Genomic DNA, 24,671 nt, shown 5'->3' with positions numbered 1-24,671 from the left:
AGGCAGAAACTGAAACGGGAACCGCCTACTCTCAGGGAGGTACGTCACTGGTCGGACCAATCAGACTCTATGCGCCAGGATTGTTTTGATGACGTTGACTGGGAGATGTTCAGAGAAGCGTCCAATAACAACATTGATGAGTACACTGACACAGTCACTGGGTTCATCAGTAAGTGCATAGATGATGTTGTTTCCACTAAAACTATCCGTGTGTATCCGAACCAGAAACCATGGCTGAACTGTGAGGTCCGTGCAGCCCTGAACGAATGTACTGCTGCTTTTCAATCAGGAAATACAGAGGAGTATAAAAAGCCAGCTATGCCCTCCGTAAAACCATTAAAGCAGCTAAACGCGAGTACAGAGCAAAAGTGGAATCGCAGTTCAACAGCACCAACGTGAGAAGCATGTGGCAGGGACTAAACACAGTAACGGACTATAAAGTAAAAACTCGCGGTGCAGTAAACATCAGTGCTGCACTTCCAGACGAGCTAAACACCTTTTACGCCCGTTTTGAGGCAAATCACACGGCGCCTCTGGTAGAACCCACCGCTACTGAACCGAACACACTCACTGTCTCTGTGGCTGATGTGCGCAGATCTTTTAAACGCATTAACACGGCAGCCGGACCGGACGGAATTTCTGGACGTGTCCTTAAAGTCTGTGCGAATCAGCTAGCAGGAGTGTTCACAGACATTTTCAATCTCTCTCTTTCTCTCTCAGTCATGCCAGCATGCTTCAAACTGGCCACCATTGTCCCCATCCCAAAGACTGCTACTGCTTCTGCCTCATGCTTAAATGACTGGCGCCCAGTTGCTCTGACCTCTGTCATAAGCAAGTGCTTCGAGAGGCTGGTCAGAGACTTCATCGGCTCATCACTGCCTGAAACCCTGGACCCTCTACAGTTCGCTTACAGACAGAACAGGTCCACTGATGATGCTATAACCCTGACACTACACACTGCTCTATCTCACCTGGACAAGAAGGACACATATGTGAGAATGCTGTTCGTAGACTACAGCTCAGCTTTCAACACCATTGTACCTTCGAGACTGGACATTAAGCTCCACGACCTGGGTCTGAACAGTTCTCTGTGCAGCTGGATCCTGGACTTTCTGTCTGATCGACGCCAGGTGGTCAGGATGGGAAACATCACCTCCTCCTCACAGACCCTCAACACCGGAGCTCCCCAGGGCTGCGTTCTGAGTCCCCTGCTCTACTGCCTGTACACACATGACTGCACTGCTAGTCACAGCTCCAACGTCATCATCAAATTTGCAGATGACACGACGATCATAGGTCTGATCTCCAACAACGACGAGACAGCCTACAGAGAGGAGGTCAGCTTCCTGACACACTGGTGCCAGGAAAATAACCTCTATCTGAACGTCAACAAGACCAAGGAGCTGATTGTGGACTTCAGGAAGCAGGAGACAGCGCACGCCCCCATCACCATCAACGGAGCCACGGTGGAGAAGGTCAGCAGCTTTAGGTTCCTCGGGGTCCACATCACTGAGGACCTCACATGGACAGAACACACCACACGGGTGGTGAAGAAGGCCCAACAACGCCTCTTTTTCCTCAGACGGCTCAAGAGGTTTGGCATGAGTACCCGTATCTTTAGGACTTTTTACACGTGCACTGTGGAAAGTGTATCGACAAGGCTGCATCACCGCCTGGTACGGGAGCTGCACTGCTCTGGAACGGAAAGCCCTGCAGAGGGTCGTACGGACAGCTCAGCGTATCACCAGGGTTCAACTGCCAAACCTCCAAGACCTCTACACCAGCCGCTGCCTGAGGAAGACCAGGAGGATTATAAAGGACTCCACCCACCCGGGCCACTGCCTGTTTTTACAGCTGCCGAGCGGCAGGAGGTACAGGAGCATCAGGACCAGAACCAGCCGGTTCCGAGACAGCTTCTTTCCCCGAGCCATCAGACTGCTGAACAGCAATGGTCAAGCACACCCCTCATAATCTATACAGTGACCCCCCCCCCCATACCCCCCACCACCATACAACCCATTCTGCACTCTGCACTTTACCATGTGTATTCATATCTCGCACAATAACTGTACATCTCGGACTTATTATTCAATTGTATTTTATATATTTATACTCATTCACTTTTTATAATTGTGTACATCTGCACATAAAGAGTCCTGCATTATATCTGTATATACTGAAATGGTGCTAGTTTTATTCTGTAAGCTTTATTCTGTAAGTTAAGGTGTATATTTTTGTTTTATGTGTGAGGGACCAAGCACCTAAGCATTTCACTCACCTTTCACACCTGTGTTAATGTGATGTGACAATAAAGTGATTTGATTTGATCATAAATGTATTTTATTATTTATAATGTTATAAATGTATTTTATTATTTATAATGTTATAAATGTATTTTATTATTTATAATGTTATAAATGTATTTTATTATTTATAATGTTATAAATGTATTTGATTATTTTCTGCTTCAGAACTGAACAAGGATTTCTCCTGCTCCTCGTGTCCACGTTCCTCTACAACCCAATATCACCTCCACAATCACATCAAGAGCTGCAACCATGATAAATATGATGATGCGCTGGTGAAGATTAAGACTGAACATGAGGATCTGACGCCCACCAGAAGCTCCAGTAATCAGCAAACGTCCTCTGGTACTGTCAGCATTAACACCTCTCTCAGTCCCACACAGGAAGAAGGAAACGTCTGCTCACAGTGTGGGAAGAGCTTCAGGTTCCAGAGTGCTCTCAAGATACACCAGCGCATTCACACAGGAGAGAAACCGTATCAGTGCTCACAGTGTGGGAAGAGCTTCAGGTCCCGAAATGAACTCAAAATACACCAGCGCATTCACACTGGAGAGAAACCACATCAGTGCTCACAGTGTGGGAAGAGTTTTAATACACAGAGTAATCTCAAAATACACCAGCGCATTCACACTGGAGAGAAACCGTATCAGTGCTTACAGTGTGGGAAGAGTTTTACTGGACAGAGTGCTCTCAAAACCCACCAGCGCATTCACACTGGAGAGAAACCATACCATTGCTCACAGTGTGGGAAGAGTTTTAATGCACAAAGTCATCTCAGTTCCCACCAGCGCATTCACACTGGAGTGAAACCGTATCAGTGCTCAGAGTGTGGGAAGAGTTTTAATACACAGTATAATCTCAAAACCCACCAGCGCATTCACACTGGAGAGAAACCGTATCAGTGCTCACAGTGTGGTAAGAGTTTTAATACACAGAGTAATCTCAAAATACACCAGCGCTTTCACAATGGAGAGAAACCATATCAGTGCTCACAGTGTGGGAAGGGTTTTACTGGACAGAGTGGTCTGAAAAAACACCAGCGCATTCACACTGGAGTGAAACCGTATCAGTGCTCACAGTGTGGGAAGAGTTTTAATGCACAGTATAATCTCAAAACCCACCAGCGCATTCACACTGGGGAGAAACCATATCTGTGCTCACAGTGTGGGAAGAGATTTAATACACAGAGTGATCTCAAAACCCACCAGCGCATTCACACTGGAGTGAAGCCGTATCAGTGCTTACAGTGTGTAAAGAGTTTTACTACACCGAGCCATCTCAAAAAACACCAGCGCATTCACATTTTACAGAAATGATGCTCACAGTGTGGGAACTGCTTTAGACACAAGTGTGACACATCAGATTATACCAAACAGGCTAAAATAAAAATATATAAATGCCTCGAGTGAGTGAGTAATGGGAAAATGGTTAGCAATGAATTCATTGTACTGTGTAATTAATAGCTAATAATCAATTACAGGGCACCACTGTCAGTTTTAAGAAAATTGGCTCTATGAACGCAAGCTCTGTGATGTGTTTCCGTTTAGCCTTAGTCGGGCAGTCTAGCTTCTGGTTAAAAGCCTCTTTATTATGTAAACATATCTTTTATATCTACACTCTTTGATTATTTTATCAGTTCTACAATTACAGACTGTAGTTCATCTGTTTCTCTCTATACCGTGTTAGCCTCCTTTCTGTTCTTGATAATCAGGACCCCCACAGAGCAGGTATTATTTAGGTGGTGGATGATTCTCAGCACTGCAGTGACACTGACATGGTGGTGGTGTGTTAGTGTGTGTTGTGCTGGTGTGAGTGGATCAGTCACAGCAGCGCTGCTGGAGTTGTTAAATATCATGTCCACTTACTTACACTTACTGTCCACTCTATTAGACACTCCTACCTAGTTGGTCCACCTTCGCTCATCTATTGCTGCTGTTTGAGTTGGTCATCTTCTAGACCTTCATCAGTGGTCACAGGACGCTGCCCACGGGGTGCTGTATTTATCGCCTTATTTACTCATACCAGCACAACACACACTAACACACCACCACCATGTCAGTGTCACTGCAGTGCTGAGAATGATCCACCACCTGAAAAATACCTGCTCTGTGGGGGTCCTGACCATTGAAGAACAGCATGAAAGCGGGCTAACAATGCATGCAGAGAAACAGATGGACAACAGTCAGTAATTGTAGAACTACAAAGTGCTTCTATATGGTAAGTGGAGCTGATAAAATGGACAGTGAGTGTAGAAACAAGCAGGTAGCATTCATTTCATGATGAATAGACCACTTGAATGGTGTTAAGGACTTGAAATGAAATCTTTTTACATTTAACTTCAAATGAAAGTCATTTTTTTCTCTTTTGTAATGCAAGGTTTTGAATTGAACAGCATATATATTTGATACCCCTTGCTGCCAGCCTGACACTGATAAATTCTGTAATGACTTTAAGTCTTGATAACCTGCCGTAAGAAACATAAGAATAAAAAAAATCTAAATTCCTCGCATTTACAACAAAAATGTTTTTTGGGAAAAGACATGTTAATAGTGTAACATCAAATTAATCAATTGACATGAAAATTTAAAGGTCTAACATATACAGTGTATCACAAAAGTGAGTACACCCCTCACATTTCTGCAGATATTTAAGTATATCTTTTCATGGGACAACACTGACAAAATGACACTTTGACACAATGAAAAGTAGTCTGTGTGCAACTTATATAACAGTGTAAATTTATTCTTCCCTCAAAATAACTCAATATACAGCCATTAATGTCTAAACCACCAGCAACAAAAGTGAGTACACCCCTTAGTGAAAGTTCCTGAAGTGTCAATATTTTGTGTGGCCACCATTATTTCCCAGAACTGCCTTAACTCTCCTGGGCATGGAGTTTACCAGAGCTTCACAGGTTGCCACTGGAATGCTTTTCCACTCCTCCATGACGACATCACGGAGCTGGCGGATATTCGAGACTTTGCGCTCCTCCACCTTCCACTTGAGGATGCCCCAAAGATGTTCTATTGGGTTTAGGTCTGGAGACATGCTTGGCCAGTCCATCACCTTTACCCTCAGCCTCTTCAATAAAGCAGTGGTCGTCTTAGAGTCATTATCATGCTGGAACACTGCCCTGCGACCCAGTTTCCGGAGGGAGGAGATCATGCTCTGCTTCAGTATTTCACAGTACATATTGGAGTTCATGTGTTCCTCAATGAAATGTAACTCCCCAACACCTGCTGCACCCATGCAGCCCCAGACCATGGCATTCCCACCACCATGCTTGACTGTAGGCATGACACACTTATCTTTGTACTCCTCACCTGATTGCCGCCACACATGCTTGAGACCATCTGAACCAAACAAATTAATCTTGGTCTCATCAGACCATAGGACATGGTTCCAGTAATCCATGTCCTTTGTTGACATGTCTTCAGCAAACTGTTTGCGGGCTTTCTTGTGTAGAGACTTCAGAAGAGGCTTCCTTCTGGGGTGACAGCCATGCAGACCAATTTGATGTAGTGTGCGGCGTAGGGTCCGAGCACTGACAGGCTGACCCCCCACCTTTTCAATTTCTGCAGCAATGCTGACAGCACTCCTGCGCCTATCTTTCAAAGACAGCAGTTGGATGTGATGCTGAGCACGTGCACTCAGCTTCTTTGGACGACCAACGCGAGGTCTGTTCTGAGTGGACCCTGCTCTTTTAAAACGCTGGATGATCTTGGCCACTGTGCTGCAGCTCAGTTTCAGGGTGTTGGCAATCTTCTTGTAGCCTTGGCCATCTTCATGTAGCGCAACAATTCGTCTTTTAAGATCCTCAGAGAGTTCTTTGCCATGAGGTGCCATGTTGGAACTTTCAGTGACCAGTATGAGAGAGTGTGAGAGCTGTACTACTAAATTGAACACACCTGCTCCCTATGCACACCTGAGACCTAGTAACACTAACAAGTCACATGACATTTTGGAGGGAAAATGACAAGCAGTGCTCAATTTGGACATTTAGGGGTGTAGTCTCTTAGGGGTGTACTCACTTTTGTTGCCGGTGGTTTAGACATTAATGGCTGTATATTGAGTTATTTTGAGGGAAGAATAAATTTACACTGTTATATAAGCTGCACACAGACTACTTTTCATTGTGTCAAAGTGTCATTTTGTCAGTGTTGTCCCATGAAAAGATATACTTAAATATCTGCAGAAATGTGAGGGGTGTACTCACTTTTGTGATACACTGTAACATTTGATAATAAATAAAAGATAACTCTAATAATCTATATTAGATTATAAACTCTATAATTAATATATTTGCAAACAAAACTTTTTACACCTAATCAAAAGATTGAGGGTAAATTGGTAATATATCCAGTCAGATATTTTTAGTTTGTTTTATGTTTTATTAGGATTATAACGTCATGTTTTACACTTTGATATAACATTGTGATCTGATGAATCTACCGTTTCTGTCATGAATGTAACCAAACACAGTCATGAACAATTTGTATCTCCTATTCACCTCACTCACACGCTTCTGTAAGTAGATTGGGGGTCTGTTCTTTCTTGTACCAGTGTCTGGTGGAAGTTGAGATTGTTCTAAGCTTCAAGCTTCTCAGCATGAAATGGACAGATAAAGAGAGAAAACTTTAAAGAATAATTCATGGAATAGTCCTTTAGCAGCGTTCTGCTACATCAGGGTCTTCATATAGATATAAAAATGAAATATATAAATATAAATGAAACACAGAACTTTTGGACTTTTCTGCCCCCCAGTAAACTTAACTTTAATCAATTTATACTTTGCTAACATGCTAAAAGTTAAAAGTTGGACCGTTCCATGTAAAACACCTTAGTATGAAACTGTAAAAGTCTCAATATTTAGGGATGCATCAATCTAAACTCATAATGTGTAACATGACATTAATGTCAAAGATGTAAACCATTATTAAACAGTGTAAACCCAGACAATCATATTATTTTAGTGTAGGATGTTATTATTATTATTTTCTTGATTATGGGTCAGTCTCCAGTTTTAGTGCATAGACTTCACATAGTCTCTTTCAACCAGAAAGCTGGTTCTTGAAATGCTTCTGTTCAGACTGTTTGCACCAGTTTTTATTCGAACCAATGATGTGTCTTCAACGGAGGGCTCTGCATAATGCAAGAAAACAGTAGTAACAAGATGGTGGAGTGCATAGATTATGCACTCTGAGAGCATTTGTGCTGTTATTTAAGATAGGCAAGCCTACTTGCACGGTCAGGGCTATCCTGTTGGCACAGATGTTACAAATGTTTTCGCATACAGCAGTTTCTACAGTTTGGGCAAATTTCTACTCATGCAAAAAGCACACACTCAAGTTTGGTATAGAAGTTAGGGGTTCATGTCAGCTTGTCAGAAGCTCACCTGGGAGTAGACGTACTAGCCAGGATTTTTCCTGATTAGATGAGCTCCTGCCAAGACTGCACAGGCCTCCCAGTCTAGAGGTGGCAGGATGATGAAAAGCTGATCTGTGAGGTTGTTCTTTTTTTCTTCTTTTGCTCTGTGTTACATGTATTAGTATCAGTTATTAGTTATGGTCATTTATGTGTCATTTTTGCTTGTTATTGTTTGTTAATAAAATATCTACATATTGAACCTTAATCCTCGGTCTCATTATTGATTCCTGAAAGCTTCTGTCCTGTTTTCAGATAAATAAAAACATGTTTAGCCTCACTAAACATGTCCCAGTCAGTGTGCTCAATACAGTCCTAAAGAACAGATGGTTACTGCTGGCCAGGTCTTTTCCTGGTTTAGTTCTGGTTTGTAGTGACCGGTGAGCGTCTCTACGCTGGAATCAGCATAACAGAGATGTGGTCTGAGTATCCACATGTCCACATGTTGGTACAATTTAGGGAGCACAGACTCGAGATTTGCATGATTGAAATCTTCATTATTTTTATCTTTATGCAGTAATGCAGCGCTGTGAAAAAGTATTTAGCTGATTTTTCAATTTTCTCTGTTTTTGCATTTGTCACACTTTTACGTATCAGACCACAAAACAAATTTTTATAATGAAGACCAAATAAACACAAAATGTTTTTAAACAATGGATTTATTTATTGAAAGAAAAACTATGTGCGCGGCCCTATTAACATTTTCCTAAGTTCTGTTGGTACATTGTTAAAAAACTTCTCCATATTGCTAATATAACAACAAGTAATATTAGCATTGATCGCTAACTAAAATTATGTATAGAGCTACATTGAGAATATCAACATTTACTTCAGGTATGTTGGTACACTGGTTAGAAATGACTCCATATTGCTAATATAACAATAATTACTATTAGCATTGATCGCTAACTGAAATTCTATGTCCAGCTATAATGAGAATATCAACATTTACCTCAGGTATGTTGGTACATTGGTTATAAGTGACTCCATATTGCTAATATAACAATAATTACTATTAGCATTGATCGCTAACTGAAATTCTATGTCCAGCTATAATGAGAATATCAACATTTACCTCAGGTATGTTGGTACATTGGTTATAAATGACTCTATATTGCTAATATAACAATAATTACTGTGAATAGTACATAATGAAATCATTACATCTAATGTGTCATAATGTGACACTGATAAGCGTATCAGTATATAAATGCAAACATATATTTATACATGGTCAATAGATTGATTGATCTTAAACAGAAGCTAAAGTGACAGAGTACCGTGTATTTTATTATTAAATATAATCTGTTGTTTGAGTGCTCAATATATGAAGAGATATAAGAACTTTGTGATCTCACCATTAATTCTTATGCTGCACAAACATGACTTACCTTCATCTGCACTAATGCGCTGCTGCAGACAGAAGTTCTCTCTCTTTAATTCCATTATTTTAGTAGTTTTAAAAACTCCAGCAGCGCTGCTGTGTCTGATCCACTCATACCAGCACAACACACACTAACACATTACCACCATGTCAGTGTCACTGCAGTGTTGAGAGTCATCCACCACCTAAATAATAATAAAGCATGTAGAGAAACAGATGGACTAACAGTCAGTAATTGTAGAACTACAAAGTGCTTCTATACGGTAAGTTTTTCAGGATGAACTCAAGTTCATATGTGTGTGAAGGCAGGCGAGCGAATACTTTTGGAAATATAGTGTATATGTACAGTGGTGCCAAAAAGTATTTAGTCAGCCACTGATTGTGCAGGTTCTCCTACTTAGAAAGATGAGAGAGGTCTGTAATTTTCATCATAGCTACACTTCAACTATGAGAGACAAAATGAGAGAAAAAAAATCCAGGAAATCACATTGTAGGATTTTTAAAGAATTTATTTGTAAATGATGGTGGAAAATAAGTATTTGGTCAATAACAGAAGTTCAACTCAATACTTTGTAACATGACCTTTGTTGGCAATGACGGAGGTGAAACGTTTCCTGTAAGTCTTCACCAGGTTTGCACACACTGTAGCTGCTATTTTGGCCCATTCCTCCATGCAGATCTCCTCTAGAGCAGTGATGTTTTGGGGCTGTCGCTGGGCAACACGGACTCCACACATTTTCTATGGGGTTGAGGTCTGGAGACTGGCTAGGCCACTCCAGGACCTTGAAATGCTTTTTACGGAGCCACTCCTTCGTTGCCCGAGCGGTGTGTTTGGGATCATTGTCATGCTGGAAGACCCAGCCACGTTCCATCTTCAATGCTCTCACTGATGGAAGGAGGTTTTGGCTTAAAATCTCACGATACATGGCCCCGTTCATTCTTCCCTTAACATGGATCAGTCTTCCTGTCCCCTTTGCAGAAAAACAGCCCCAAAGCATGATGTTTCCACCCCCATGCTTCACAGTAGGTATGGTGTTCTTGGGATGCAACTCAGCATTCTTCTTCCTCCAAACATGACAAGTTGAGTTTTTACCAAAAAGTTCCATTTTGGTTTCATCTGACCACATGATATTCTCCCAATCCTCTTCTGGATCATCCATATGCTCTCTGGCAAACTTCAGACGGGCCTGGACATGTACTGGCTTAAGCAGGGGGACACGCCTGGCACTGCAGGATTTGAGTCCCTCTCGGCGTAGTGTGTTACTGATGGTAGCCTTTGTTACTTTGGTCCCAGCTCTCTGCAGGTCATTCATCAGGTCCCTCCGTGTAGTTCTGGGATTTTTGCTCACCGTTCTCATGATCATTTTGACCCCACGGGATGAGATCTTGACCCCAAGGGAGATTATCAATGGTCTTGTATGTCTTCCATTTTCTTACAATTGCTCCCACAGTTGATTTATTCACACCAACCTGCTTGCCTATTGTAGATTCACTCTTCCCAGCCTGGTGCAGGTCTACAATTTTCTTCCTGGTGTCCTTCGACAGCTCTTTGGTCTTGGCCATGGTTGAGTTTGGAGTCTGACTGTTTGAGGCTGTGGACAGGTGTCTTTTATACAGATAACGAGGTCAAACAGGTGCCATTAATACAGGTAACGAGTGGAGGACAGAAGAGCTTCTTAAAGAAGAAGTTACAGGTCTGTGAGAGCCAGAAATCTTGCTTGTTTGTTATTGACCAAATACTTATTTTCCACCATAATTTACAAATAAATTCTTTAAAAATCCTACAATGTGATTTCCTGGATTTTTTTTCTCATTTTGTCTCTCATAGTTGAAGTGTAGCTATGATGAAAATTACAGACCTCTCTCATCTTTCTAAGTAGGAGAACCTGCACAATCAGTGGCTGACTAAATACTTTTTGGCCCCACTATATATTTACATGTAGAATATACAGTGTTTTCATGGGGCTCAATAAAGGAATCTGATCTACCCCACTGGACTCTGTAACACTGTAATACACAGGAAACAGTCAAACTCAGATTAACAGATTGTAAAAGGTATCAGAAAGAAAGAACAGAGTTAGAGAAGCATGTTGGAGAACTAAACATGACATTAGAGAAACTGCTTGGAAGAACGTCTAGGACTGACTGTAGTCCTCTCTAAAGCTAGCTGAGAGATACAGGGCTAATGGAGGTTTATTACTGCTAAGCTGCTGTTCAACTCCAGTCCAGTTGGTGGCGCTGGTGCGTCTTAAGTTGTTCTGCCAACCGCCATTAAACATCATCAGAAGAACAAGAAGCTGCTGTGTTTGTACTGTAGAGCCTCATCTGTAAGTAAAATATGTATTTAATTATAACCCTTATATTTAATTATAACTACATTCTAATTAATAATAAAACTAGAGTTCATAATAAAACATCACTGTGAGGATTTGAGGAGATTTAACTCCAGTTTCATTTAAACACACGAACTGCTAGCTGCTCCGCTAACTGTTAGCATCACACATGATTCAGTACTGATGAACCGATTCATTTGAACCGATGAATCAGTCGATCCTTCATTATTAAATATAATATTTTGATATAAACGCGTCACATGTTCAGCTTAGTTTACAGTATTTAATGTTTTATACAAACACACCGAGTTCCTGTAGCTGTGTTTACATGTTTTATAGTTTTATAGTAGAAGTATTAGTACAGCACTATTTTACTACAGTAAACATGGTATTCTAGGGGACAGTTTAATAAGGCTGTGTGACACACTTTCTATCTTTTAGATCGTTAAAAATATTAGAGAATCACGGTGATTTGATGGTAAACTTCAGCGTCAGAAAGGTTTGAACTGAACTTCTGTTCTATTGGAGGTCTTTTCTGTCTGATGCTGCTCAGTTCCACAACAGTTCCAACATTTTCACCCTGTGTACAGCCTCACAGCTTAAGGAATAAGCAGTTAACCCTTGTGCGGTCTTCAATCTTGGGACCCTCGGGTCAAACTGACCCGGAACCAGGGGCGGCTCGTTCCTTCGGGTGATCGGGCGACGACCCACCAAAGGGTGAAAGGGAAGAAATGTTTCTATCATATTAAGCCAGCGTTAAACTGGCGGTGACTGTTCTGGACCGTCTGTCTTGCCTCTGAATATCGTCGTCCAATCAGCGCCGAGTTTTGTTCCGTACGGTACCGCCCTTTTTGAAAATCGCCCGGATCGCTCTGATAGACTCTCATGTCAGGCGCTGCAATACAATCTGAATGGGTTCCGGGAGGGCTCGCACTTACATCCCTGCGTCACACGTAACCTGGTGTTGCGATCTCGTCACCATGACTACCATCACCTCAGTTCGGAGCTACTCCATCGTGTCATAAGGGAAATGCCATCCAGTCATTGTAGTAATCAGGATAAATCAGCAACTAAAGAATTAGGGCCACCCAGACCAAATTTAAACATCAAGCATCTACAAAGGGGGGGGGGGGGGGTCATATAAGTAACAAGTAAATTACAAGTAAGTCATGTCATTTATAAATTGTGAATTGTGATTGCACTTCTTGTATCTCCCCAAATTGTTTAATTGTACTTCTTTATTCATTGCACATCAGCCCCGATGCCCCGATCTTTCTCTTCCCGATGCGCCTTTCTCTTCTCCCAGTTTGTCTCTGCACATCTTCACCTTGTGCCCATGTTATCATTACAGTATAAACACAGTGTTACTGTGTTAAAGCAGCGTTAATTACCACAGAGACTCATATTTACGTGGCACAAACAGCCCAATAAAAATAGTTTGATTAAAAATGTTAACGCTTAACCTAATATATATATTTATATATATATATATATATACTGGTGCTGGTCATAAAATTTGAATATCATGAAAAAGTTGATTCCATTCAAAAAGTGAAACTTGTATATTATATTAATTCATTACACACAGACTGATATATTTCAAATGTTTATTTCTTTTAATGTTGATGATTATAACTGACAACTAATGAAAACCCCAAATTCAGTATCTCAGAAAATTAGAAATATTACTTAAGACCAGAACAAAAAAAAAGGATTTTTAGAAATGTTGGCCAACTGAAAAGTATGAAGATGAAAAGTATTTGCACAGCTTTGAGTCTTTTGTATGTAAAACATAATTTAATTTGAGTGTTATTATTTAATATATGCCAATAGTTTATTTTTGAGCAATTTCTCATGTTCAGCTGAATGTTAATAAAAGTGCCTGTAACATTTGGAACTTGTAGGTTTGTCTCAGAAGTGTCTTTTTGTTATTTATTACCTTATGGGATTGAAAAAAATATCGAGATATATATCGTATATCGTCATTCAGCTAAAAAATATCGAGATATTATTTTTGATCCATATCGCCCAGCTCTAGTGTGAAGCTTTACTTCATTTTATGACTGATGGTAAAGCTGCTCTCTCTCCATGTTCAGAGTTATTTGTGAGAGCAAACTGACAGATGACTTAAGACGTTTATTATTTAAGCTTTAATTTACTCATTGAACGGGTCACCTTGGCCATCTCTCTTACTGGGGATGAAAACCATTCAGTCTATCCATTCTTAGACACACGTCCTTGTGGCTCTTCCAGTGGCTGTCTCTTGGGCTGCTCCAGCGGCACCTTGTGGTGAATATTCCGAGTGAAGGCCATCTTCATCTTCAAATCTGTCTGTCTGTCTGTCTGTCTGTCTGTCTGTCTGTCTGTCTGTCTGTCTGTCTGTCTGTCTGTCTGTCTGTCCGTCCGTCCGTCCGTCCGTCCATCTAATCTATCTAATCTGTCTGCCTATTTATCTGTCTATCTGTCTATTAGATCTTTAATAATGCAGTCAGCAGAAGAGGGAGATGTTGCACCTGTGGATCTACAACATGAAGGATTCCAGAAACTAATAAAAGAGGAGGAAGATGAAAGTTACTTCTGTAAGTAAATATAAAATAATATGCCATGTTTCCAAAAGTCTGTGAGGTACCGTACAGTATGGTACAGTATGGTACAGTATGGTACAGTATGGTACAGTACAGTATGGTACAGTACAGTGTGGTACAGTACAGTGTGGTACAGTACAGTGTGGTACAGTAGATTGTGATACAGTAGAGTGTGGTACAGTACAGTATGGTACAGTACAGTATGGTACAGTACAGTGTGGTACAGTACAGTGTGGTACAGTAGATTGTGATACAGTAGAGTGTGGTACAGTACAGTATGGTACATTACAGTATGGTACAGTACAGTATGGTATGGTACAGTACAGTGGGGTACAGTGTGGTACAGTACAGTGGGGTTAGTATTGGGGTCACTAATCAGTTGAAAAACTTTGCCTTGAACCGCTTTGTGGGACAAAGAAGGCGGGTTGGGCATGGGGTTAGCAACCCCACCCTGCAAAACAAAACATACTACAGAAACCACAACAGCCTGGACTTCAAGAAGCCAGGCAAGAACCAGGGTAGGGAGCTGGAACATCACAACCCTATACGAGAATGGGAAACCAGTCCAGGTGACCAGCGGGATGAGGAGATACAGCATCAAGGTCCTCAGCCTGTGTGAGACCAGATGGAATAGAAGCGGTCTGTCCACAGGGGAGACCATGATCTATTCCAGACATGAAGATTTAGACCATGACCACACCCAGGGAGTAGAGATTCTTAATCGACCACCACCACCATCAGTAGCTGACAGCAGGCCCCGATGGCATCCCTGCTGAGGTTCTGAAGGCAAATCCAGCAGACACAGCTACATCCCCAGAGCAAATTCCAGAAGACTGGAAGCTGGCTACCAAGAAGCTCCCAAAGAAAGGCGACCTGTTCCAGTGTGGCAACTGGCACATCATGCTTCTTTCCATTCCCAGCAAGCTGCTGTACAGAGTCATCCTGGAGAGACTGAAGGATGCCCTGGATAAGAGACTGATATCAGAACAGGCAGGCTTCCGGCAGCACATATCTTGCACAGATCACATCATCATGCTGCTCATCATCATCGAACAGTCCATCGATGGCAGTCCCCGCTCTACATAACCTTCATGGATTTTGAGAAAGCCTTTGACAGTGTGGACAAGGAGACCATCTGGAAGCTGATGCAGCACTACAAGATTCCACCCAAGTTCATCAGCATCGTCCAGCCTCTTCACAGTGAAGACCGGAGTGAGGCATGACTGCAATCTCTCGCCCTACAGTCTTCCTGATAGTCACTGACTGGATCATAAGAAGAACAACCAATGGCACCAGTACGGACGACCTTTACCAAGCAACTTGAAGACCTAGACTTTGCAGATCACATCACTCTTCTGTCCCACAAACAACAACATGCACAGGCCAAACTCACACGGCTCTCTGAAGAAACAAAAAAAGATTGGCCTGAAGATAAGCACCAGGAAGATGGAGGTGATTAAGATCAACAACAAGCAGAACCTCCCACTCCAGCTGCAGGGAGAGAGCCTCCTGGACATTGACCACTTCACAAACCTTGGGAGTGTAGTCAACAAGGACGGCATCGCAGATGAAGATGTTCGAAGCAGAGTCAACAAAGTCAGGCTCACGTGTAACTCTGAGGCACTGTCCCTGCGCAGCAAGATCCACATCTTCAACACCAATGTGAAGGCAGTCCGCCTGTACGGGTCCGAGATGTGACGACACCATCACCCACAAGCTTCAGACCTTCAGTAACAGATGCCTGCACCACATCCTCAACATCAAGTGGCCTGAGAAGATCTCCAACAACCAACCTGTGGGCAAGAACCAGCCAGAACTCCATCAGCCAGGACGTGAAGAAACAGAAGTGGAGTTGGATTGGCCATACCCTACGCAAACCGGCCGGTAACGTCACAAGACAAGCCCTGGACTGGAACCCACATGGGAAACGCAGAGTGGGAAGGCCAAAACAGACATGGAGGAGATCATTTAAGGGCGAGGCAAGAGACCTGTCATGGACCCAGCTGAGGAGGGACGCACAGGGTGTGGAGGGGTGTGGTTGCGGCTCTTTGCTCCACAAGGAGCCTCCAGGCTTAATAATAAGGGGTGTGTTAGAAAACCTAGGGAGCTGCCTTGCTGTCTTACTGTCTACATAGGCAGCTGCCTTAGTAGAGAAGATTCTAATAAGTCAATGACTTATAAGGCAGGTTATTCGAACGCACTACTTAGATAGCGATTCCATCGGGTTTTGCATTTCGCGTTTAGCATCTTGCCATTAAAACCAATGAATTGAGGTAGCACAGCATGCTAACGTCAACATAACATCTTCCTTCATGTACCGATAACGGTTAAATTTCCTGACAAGCCCAAACTTAAAGTTAAAAATCAGTAATATTTTATTTACGTTTGAAAATAACTCCATTAGTTTCTCCGCCTCGTCAGAGAGAAGAGAGAAGAGCACCCGACCCGCAATGAATTCTGGGATTGCCTTGCTCACTAAGGCAGCGTCAGATGCTCACTCGTTCTTGAGCCAAAATAACATTGAAATATGAAGATGCCTCAGAAGTGAGGATTTTAAGGCATCTAGGATTTCGAACAGCCTCCTTCTCGGGAGCGCAGCACAGGATGACGTAAAATGCGTCTATGTAGAGAGAGAGCTAGCTTCTCGAACACACCCAATGAATCAGTAGAAATAATAAGAGAATGTGGATAGTGGGATTAGAACCTGTACTGTACCGTACTGTCCTGTGCTGATACACTCCAGTCTGGGTTTAAGTTTTAATCTAACTAGAATTTATTTATGATTAAAAAATCAAACCCACAACCTTCAGTTTCCTCCAGTTGTTGAGTTTCTTCTTCACATGTTGATGGAATTTCAGATGAAGGATCCATAATCCCTGTGGTCATCTCTGAGGAACATCTCACCCCAGGATACCAACAGTGTGGAGGTTTCCAGATGAAGCCTGTGAAGAAGGAAGAACCTGAAGATGACGATGAACTCAGTAAGATGTTTCTTTGGGTTTTAATTGATAAACTCTCAGTTTGGGTGAACAAACATTTACTAACAATCTTTATTATTTATAATGTTATAAATGTATTTTATTATTTATAATGTTATAAATGTATTTTATTATTTATAATGTTATAAATGTAGTTTATTATTTATAATGTTATAAATGTATTTTATTATTTATAATGTTATAAATGTGTTTTATTATTTATAATGTTATAAATGTATTTTATTATTTATAATGTTATAAATGTATTTTATTATTTATAATGTTATAAATGTAGTTTATTATTTATAATGTTATAAATGTATTTTATTATTTATAATGTTATAAATGTATTTTATTATTTATAATGTTATAAATGTATTTTATTATTTATAATGTTATAAATGTAGTTTATTATTTATAATGTTATAAATGTATTTTATTATTTATAATGTTATAAATGTGTTTTATTATTTATAATGTTATAAATGTATTTTATTATTTATAATGTTATAAATGTATTTTATTATTTATAATGTTATAAATGTATTTTATTATTTATAATGTTATAAATGTATTTTATTATTTATAATGTTATAAATGTATTTTATTATTTATAATGTTATAAATGTAGTTTATTATTTATAATGTTATAAATGTATTTTATTATTTATAATGTTATAAATGTATTTTATTATTTATAATGTTATAAATGTATTTTATTATTTATAATGTTATAAATGTATTTTATTATTTATAATGTTATAAATGTAGTTTATTATTTATAATGTTATAAATGTATTTTATTATTTATAATGTTATAAATGTATTTTATTATTTATAATGTTATAAATGTATTTTATTATTTATAATGTTATAAATGTATTTTATTATTTATAATGTTATAAATGTATTTTATTATTTATAATGTTATAAATGTAGTTTATTATTTATAATGTTATAAATGTATTTTATTATTTATAATGTTATAAATGTATTTTATTATTTATAATGTTATAAATGTATTTTATTATTTATAATGTTATAAATGTATTTTATTATTTATAATGTTATAAATGTAGTTTATTATTTATAATGTTATAAATGTATTTTATTATTTATAATGTTATAAATGTATTTTATTATTTATAATGTTATAAATGTATTTTATTATTTATAATGTTATAAATGTATTTTATTATTTATAATGTTATAAATGTAGTTTATTATTTATAATGTTATAAATGTAGTTTATTATTTATAATGTTATAAATGTATTTTATTAATTATAATGTTATAAATGTATTTTATTATTTATAATGTTATAAATGTATTTTATTATTTATAATGTTATAAATGTAGTTTATTATTTATAATGTTATAAATGTATTTTATTATTTATAATGTTATAAATGTAGTTTATTATTTATAATGTTATAAATGTAGTTTATTATTTACAATGTTATATATGTATTTTATTATTTATAATGTTATAAATGTAGTTTATTATTTATAATGTTATAAATGTATTTTATTATTTATAATGTTATAAATGTATTTTATTATTTATAATGTTATATATGTATTTTATTATTTATAATGTTATAAACGTATTTATTATTTATAATGTTATAAATGTATTTTATTATTTATAATGTTATATATGTATTTTATTATTTATAATGTTATATATGTATTTTATTATTTATAATGTTATAAATGTATTTTATTATTTATAATGTTATAAATGTATTTTATTATTTATAATGTTATATATGTATTTTATTATTTATAATGTTATAAATGTATTTATTATTTATAATGTTATAAATGTATTTTATTATTTATAATGTTATATATGTATTTTATTATTTATAATGTTATAAACGTATTTTATTATTTATAATGTTATAAATGTATTTTATTATTTATAATGTTATAAATATATTTTATTATTTATAATGTTATAAATATATTTTATTATTTATAATGTTATAAATGTATTTTATTATTTATAATGTTATAAATGTATTTTATTATTTATAATGTTATAAATGTATTTATTATTTATAATGTTATAAATGTATTTTATTATTTATAATGTTATAAATGTATTTTATTATTTATAATGTTTTAAATGTATTTTATTATTGATAATGTTATAAATGTATTTTATTATTGATAATGTGATAAATGTATTTTATTATTTATGATGTTATAAATGTATTTTATTATTTATAATGTTATAAATGTATTTATTATTTATAATGTTATAAATGTGTTTTATTATTTATAATGTTATAAATGTATTTTATTATTTATAATGTTATAAATGTATTTTATTATTGATAATGTGATGAATGTATTTTATTATTTATAGTGTTATAAATGTATTTTATTATTTATAATGTTATAAATGTATTTTATTATTTAACGTTATAAATGTATTTAATATTTATAATTTTATAAATGTGTTTTATTATTTATAATGTTATAAATGTATTTTATTATTTAACGTTATAAATGTATTTAATATTTATAATTTTATAAATGTGTTTTATTATTTATAATGTTATAAATGTATTTTATTATTTATAATGTTATAAATGTATTTTATTATTTATAATGTTATAAATGTATTTTATTATTTATAATGTTATAAATGTATTTTATTATTTATAATGTTATAAATGTAGTTTATTATTTATAATGTTATAAATGTATTTATTATTTATAATGTTATAAATGTGTTTTATTATTTATAATGTTATAAATGTAGTTTATTATTTATAATGTTATAAATGTAGTTTATTATTTATAATGTTATAAATGTATTTTATTATTTATAATGTTATAAATGTATTTTATTATTTATAATGTTATAAATGTATTTTATTATTTATAATGTTATAAATGTAGTTTATTATTTATAATGTTATAAATGTATTTTATTATTTATAATGTTATAAATGTATTTTATTATTTATAATGTTATAAATGTAGTTTATTATTTATAATGTTATAAATGTAGTTTATTATTTATAATGTTATAAATGTATTTTATTATTTATAATGTTATAAATGTATTTTATTATTTATAATGTTATAAATGTATTTTATTATTTATAATGTTATAAATGTATTTTATTATTTATAATGTTATAAATGTAGTTTATTATTTATAATGTTATAAATGTATTTTATTATTTATAATGTTATAAATGTAGTTTATTATTTATAATGTTATAAATGTAGTTTATTATTTATAATGTTATAAATGTAGTTTATTATTTATAATGTTATAAATGTAGTTTATTATTTATAATGTTATAAATGTATTTTATTATTTATAATGTTATAAATGTATTTTATTATTTATAACGTTATAAATGTATTTTATTATTTATAATGTTATAAATGTATTTTATTATTTATAATGTTATAAATGTAGTTTATTATTTATAATGTTATAAATGTAGTTTATTATTTATAATGTTATAAATGTAGTTTATTATTTATAATGTTATAAATGTAGTTTATTATTTATAATGTTATAAATGTATTTTATTATTTATAATGTTATAAATGTATTTTATTATTTATAACGTTATAAATGTATTTTATTATTTATAATGTTATAAATGTATTTTATTATTTATAATGTTATAAATGTAGTTTATTATTTATAATGTTATAAATGTATTTTATTATTTATAATGTTATAAATGTATTTTATTATTTATAACGTTATAAATGTATTTTATTATTTATAATGTTATAAATGTAGTTTATTATTTATAATGTTATAAATGTAGTTTATTATTTATAATGTTATAAATGTATTTTATTATTTATAATTTTATAAATGTGTTTTATTATTTATAATGTTATAAATGTATTTTATTATTTATAATGTTATAAATGTATTTTATTATTTATAACGTTATAAATGTATTTATTATTTATAATGTTATAAATGTGTTTTTTTATTTATAATGTTATAAATGTATTTTATTATTTATAATGTTATAAATGTATTTTATTATTTATAATGTTATAAATGTATTTTATTATTTATAATGTTATAAATGTATTTGATTATTTTCTGCTTCAGAACTGAACAAGGATTTCTCCTGCTCCTCGTGTCCACGTTCCTCTACAACCCAAAATCACCTCCACAATCACATCAAGAGCTGCAACCATGATAAATATGATGATGCGCTGGTGAAGATTAAGACTGAACATGAGGATCTGACGCCCACCAGAAGCTCCAGTAATCAGCAAACGTCCTCTGGTACTGTCAGCATTAACACCTCTCTCAGTCCCACACAGGAAGAAGGAAACGTCTGCTCAGATTGTGGGAGGAGCTTCAGGTTCCAGAGCGCTCTCAAGATACACCAGCGCATTCACACTGGAGAAAAACCATATGAGTGCTCACAGTGTGGGAAGAGTTTTAAATCACAGAGTCATCTTAAACAGCACCAGCGCATTCACACTGGAGAGAAACCGTATCAGTGCTCACAGTGTGGAAAGAGTTTTACCCGACTGAGTTATCTCAAAGAACACCAGCGCATTCACACTGGAGAGAAACCGTATCAGTGCTCTCAGTGTGGAAAGAGGTTTAATCATCAGAGTGCTCTTAAAATGCACCAGCGCATTCACACTGGAGAGAAACCGTATCAGTGCTCTCAGTGTGGAAAGAGTTTTAATCACCAGAATGATCTTAAAATACACCAACGCATTCACACTGGAGAGAAACCGTATCAGTGCTCTCAGTGTGAGATGCGTTTTTATCAACAAAGTGCTCTCAAAAAACACCAGCGCATTCACACTGGAGAGAAACCATATCAGTGCTCAGAGTGTGGAAAGAGTTTTAATACACTGGGTAGTCACAAAGATCACCAGCGCATTCACACTGGAGAGAAACCGTATCAGTGCTCAGAGTGTGGTAAGAGTTTTAATCAACAGAGAAAGCTCAGAAGACACCAGCGCATTCACACTGGAGAGAAACTGTGTCAATGCTCACAGTGTGGGAAGAGTTTTAATCAACTGAGTCATCTTAAAAGACACCAGCTCATTCACATTGAAGAGAAACCGTATGAGTGCTCACAGTGTGGGAAGAGTTTTATTACACAGATTCATCTTGAAATACACCAGCGCATTCACACTGGAGATAATGCATATCAGTGCTTACAGTGTGGGAAGAGTTTTATTACACAGAGTCATCTCAAAAGACACCAGCGCATTCACAGTGGAGAGAAACCGTATCAGTGCTTAGAGTGTGGGAAGAGTTTTACTCATTTCAGTCATCTAAAATCCCACCAGCTCACTCACACTGGAGAGAAACCGTATCAGTGCTCACAGTGTGGATACAGTTTTAATACTCAGAGCAAACTCAAAATACACCAGCGCGTTCACACTGGAGAGAAACCGTATCAGTGCTCACACTGTGAAAAGAGTTTTACTAATCAGAGTAATCTCAAAATACACCAGCGCATTCACACTGGAGAGAAACCGTATGAGTGCTCACAGTGTGAAAAGAGTTTTACTAATCATAGTGCTCTCAAAAAACACCAGCGCATTCACACTGGAGAGAAACCATATCAGTGCTCTGAGTGTGAGAAGAGCTTTAATATACGGAGTGACCTCAAAAGGCACCAGCGCATTCACAGTGGAGAGAAATCGGATCAGTGTGGGGAGATTATTGTTTAGTATAAATGAACCCACAGGCTCTGCGTTCATCTGCTCAAACACTCACACATCTTCACTCCAGCTCTCAGTCGTGTGTTTCATTAAGTGAGTGTGTGAGCAGTTGTGTGCAGGTGAGTAAGTCAGGTGATCAGGTGGATTAGTTCTGTATCCAGGGTGTTTTAATGTGTAAATATTGAGAGGATGTGATGTAATACTGATCTGCAGGAAGTGCTTACTGAAAATAAATGAATGGATCACTTTGTTGTCTCGTATTGACCATCCTGTTACCTGCTAGGGTTAGGGTTAGGTTTAGGGTTAGGATCAGTGTTGAGTTTTCGTCTACATCTGCTTACATTCTTCCATTATGTTCTTAGCAGAGGACTGCTTTAAACTCAGTGTCCAGATCAGGATCAGAGATGGAACATCTCACCTTATTGGTGTCGTCGGGGCACTGACTGTGGTGGATGAGTAACCCAGGATACTTGGAAGATCACTCACTGGTTCAGCATTTAGCGGACACTTTTGTCAAAAGTGACTTAAAGTACTGGGACAGTATACAGTCTGAGCAATTGAGGGTTAAGGACCTTTCGATTACTAATCCAGTACCTTAACCACTAGGCTACAACCGCCCTACGTCAAACCTAGGTCTTTTGGTAACTCACTGACTGCGGTGGACAGCAGAAACGTCATACATTTTTTTTATTGTGGTAGCTTTTTGTCTCCTGGCAACAACATGACGTTCAGTTGAAGTTCTGCGCTTTTCACATTTCACAAGAAACATATTTACATCTTTTCAATGTTTGTGTTTTTTGCATTAAATCATGTTGTGGGTTTATAATGAATTAATATGATTGTAATGGTAATAAGTGTAGTTTAGTTTTTGTTGTTAATAAAGAATTTTTAACTGTGTTTTTAAGTGTAAATGATTTGCTTGTATTAGTATCACTTTTCTATAGATTTCGTGTAGCGCAGGACTGACATACTGGCTTGGACGTACTTGTAGAGACGTACTGATCATCATTTATTAAAACTAACCCGACTGATAATAAACCATAGACGAGGCAGCTCTTAGATAAATGCACAACAGAAAACTTGACTAACTCTTAGAACAACTAAGACAAACTTGAACAGGTTTTGGATTCAAAATAAATCAACAACGGGTGTGTTCAAAAACCTAGTGAGCTGCCTTGCTGTCTTACTGTCTACATAGGCAGCTGACTTAGTAGAGAGGATTCTAATAAGTCAGTGACTTATAAGTCAGGTTATTCGAACGCGCTACTTACACAGCGATTCCATCGGGTTTAGCATTTCGCATTTAGCATTTAGCATCTCGCCAATAAAACCAATAAACTGAGGTAGCACAGCATGCTAACGTCAAGTCAAGTCAACTTTATTTATATAGCGCATTTTACAACAGACATTGTCTCAAAGCAACTTTACAAAATCCAGGACCAACAGATACAAAAAAACCCTGTTGAGCAAGCCGAGGGCGACTGTGGCAAGGAAAAACTCCCTGAAAATTACAGGAAGAAACCTTGAGAGGAACCAGACTCAGCAGGGCCCGTCCTTCTTGGGTGGCCAGGAGGATACTTTAAATAAATACACGATTTACATAGAGCATACGAACACAGAATTAAATGATCTAAAAGTTATAACTGGTAATAAATAGATAAATAATAATAGAGTTGTTCTTCGCTGTAGTCTTCAATAATGTCTGTAGTGATTTCTTGTCATTCTTGGTGCAATTACTCCAGTCCGTCACATCTGACAGGAGCAGCATCGTTGTCCCGGCAGTCTCGACTTCATTCCTTAACCTCGGTGGGTAAACAGGTTTCCATCAGAATGCCTTTGGAGTAAAACAACAAAGAATGTAGTTAATAATGTACAATGCTAGTTGAGTAAATCAGTTTTACAGAGAGTTTTAGACTCCGGCAGCCCTAATTATTACAGCATAACTAAGGGAGAGCGAGCAG

At 36.6% G+C, this 24,671-nt stretch overlaps 1 protein-coding gene and 1 pseudogene across 1 annotated transcript; both read left to right on the top strand.

The window, feature by feature from the left end:
• Nucleotides 1-404: 404 nt before the first annotated feature.
• Nucleotides 405-23,562, top strand: LOC134303290 (zinc finger protein 665-like). Its single transcript, XM_062988655.1, has 4 exons — nucleotides 405-1,871; nucleotides 2,717-3,607; nucleotides 21,418-21,971; nucleotides 22,392-23,562. Exons 1-4 carry the CDS (start codon nucleotides 405-407, stop codon nucleotides 22,717-22,719), a joined length of 3,240 nt encoding a protein of 1,079 aa, XP_062844725.1. The 3' UTR covers nucleotides 22,720-23,562.
• On the top strand, nucleotides 8,773-16,905 carry LOC134300621 (uncharacterized; annotated as a pseudogene).
• Nucleotides 23,563-24,671: the final 1,109 nt, after the last annotated feature.

The sequence above is a fragment of the Trichomycterus rosablanca genome, chromosome 2 (genome assembly GCF_030014385.1).
Source record: "Trichomycterus rosablanca isolate fTriRos1 chromosome 2, fTriRos1.hap1, whole genome shotgun sequence".
NCBI classification, from domain to species: Eukaryota; Metazoa; Chordata; class Actinopteri; order Siluriformes; family Trichomycteridae; genus Trichomycterus; species Trichomycterus rosablanca.
The sequence above is the reverse complement of the archived record's forward strand: the minus strand, read 5'-3'. Positions and strand labels throughout refer to the sequence as shown.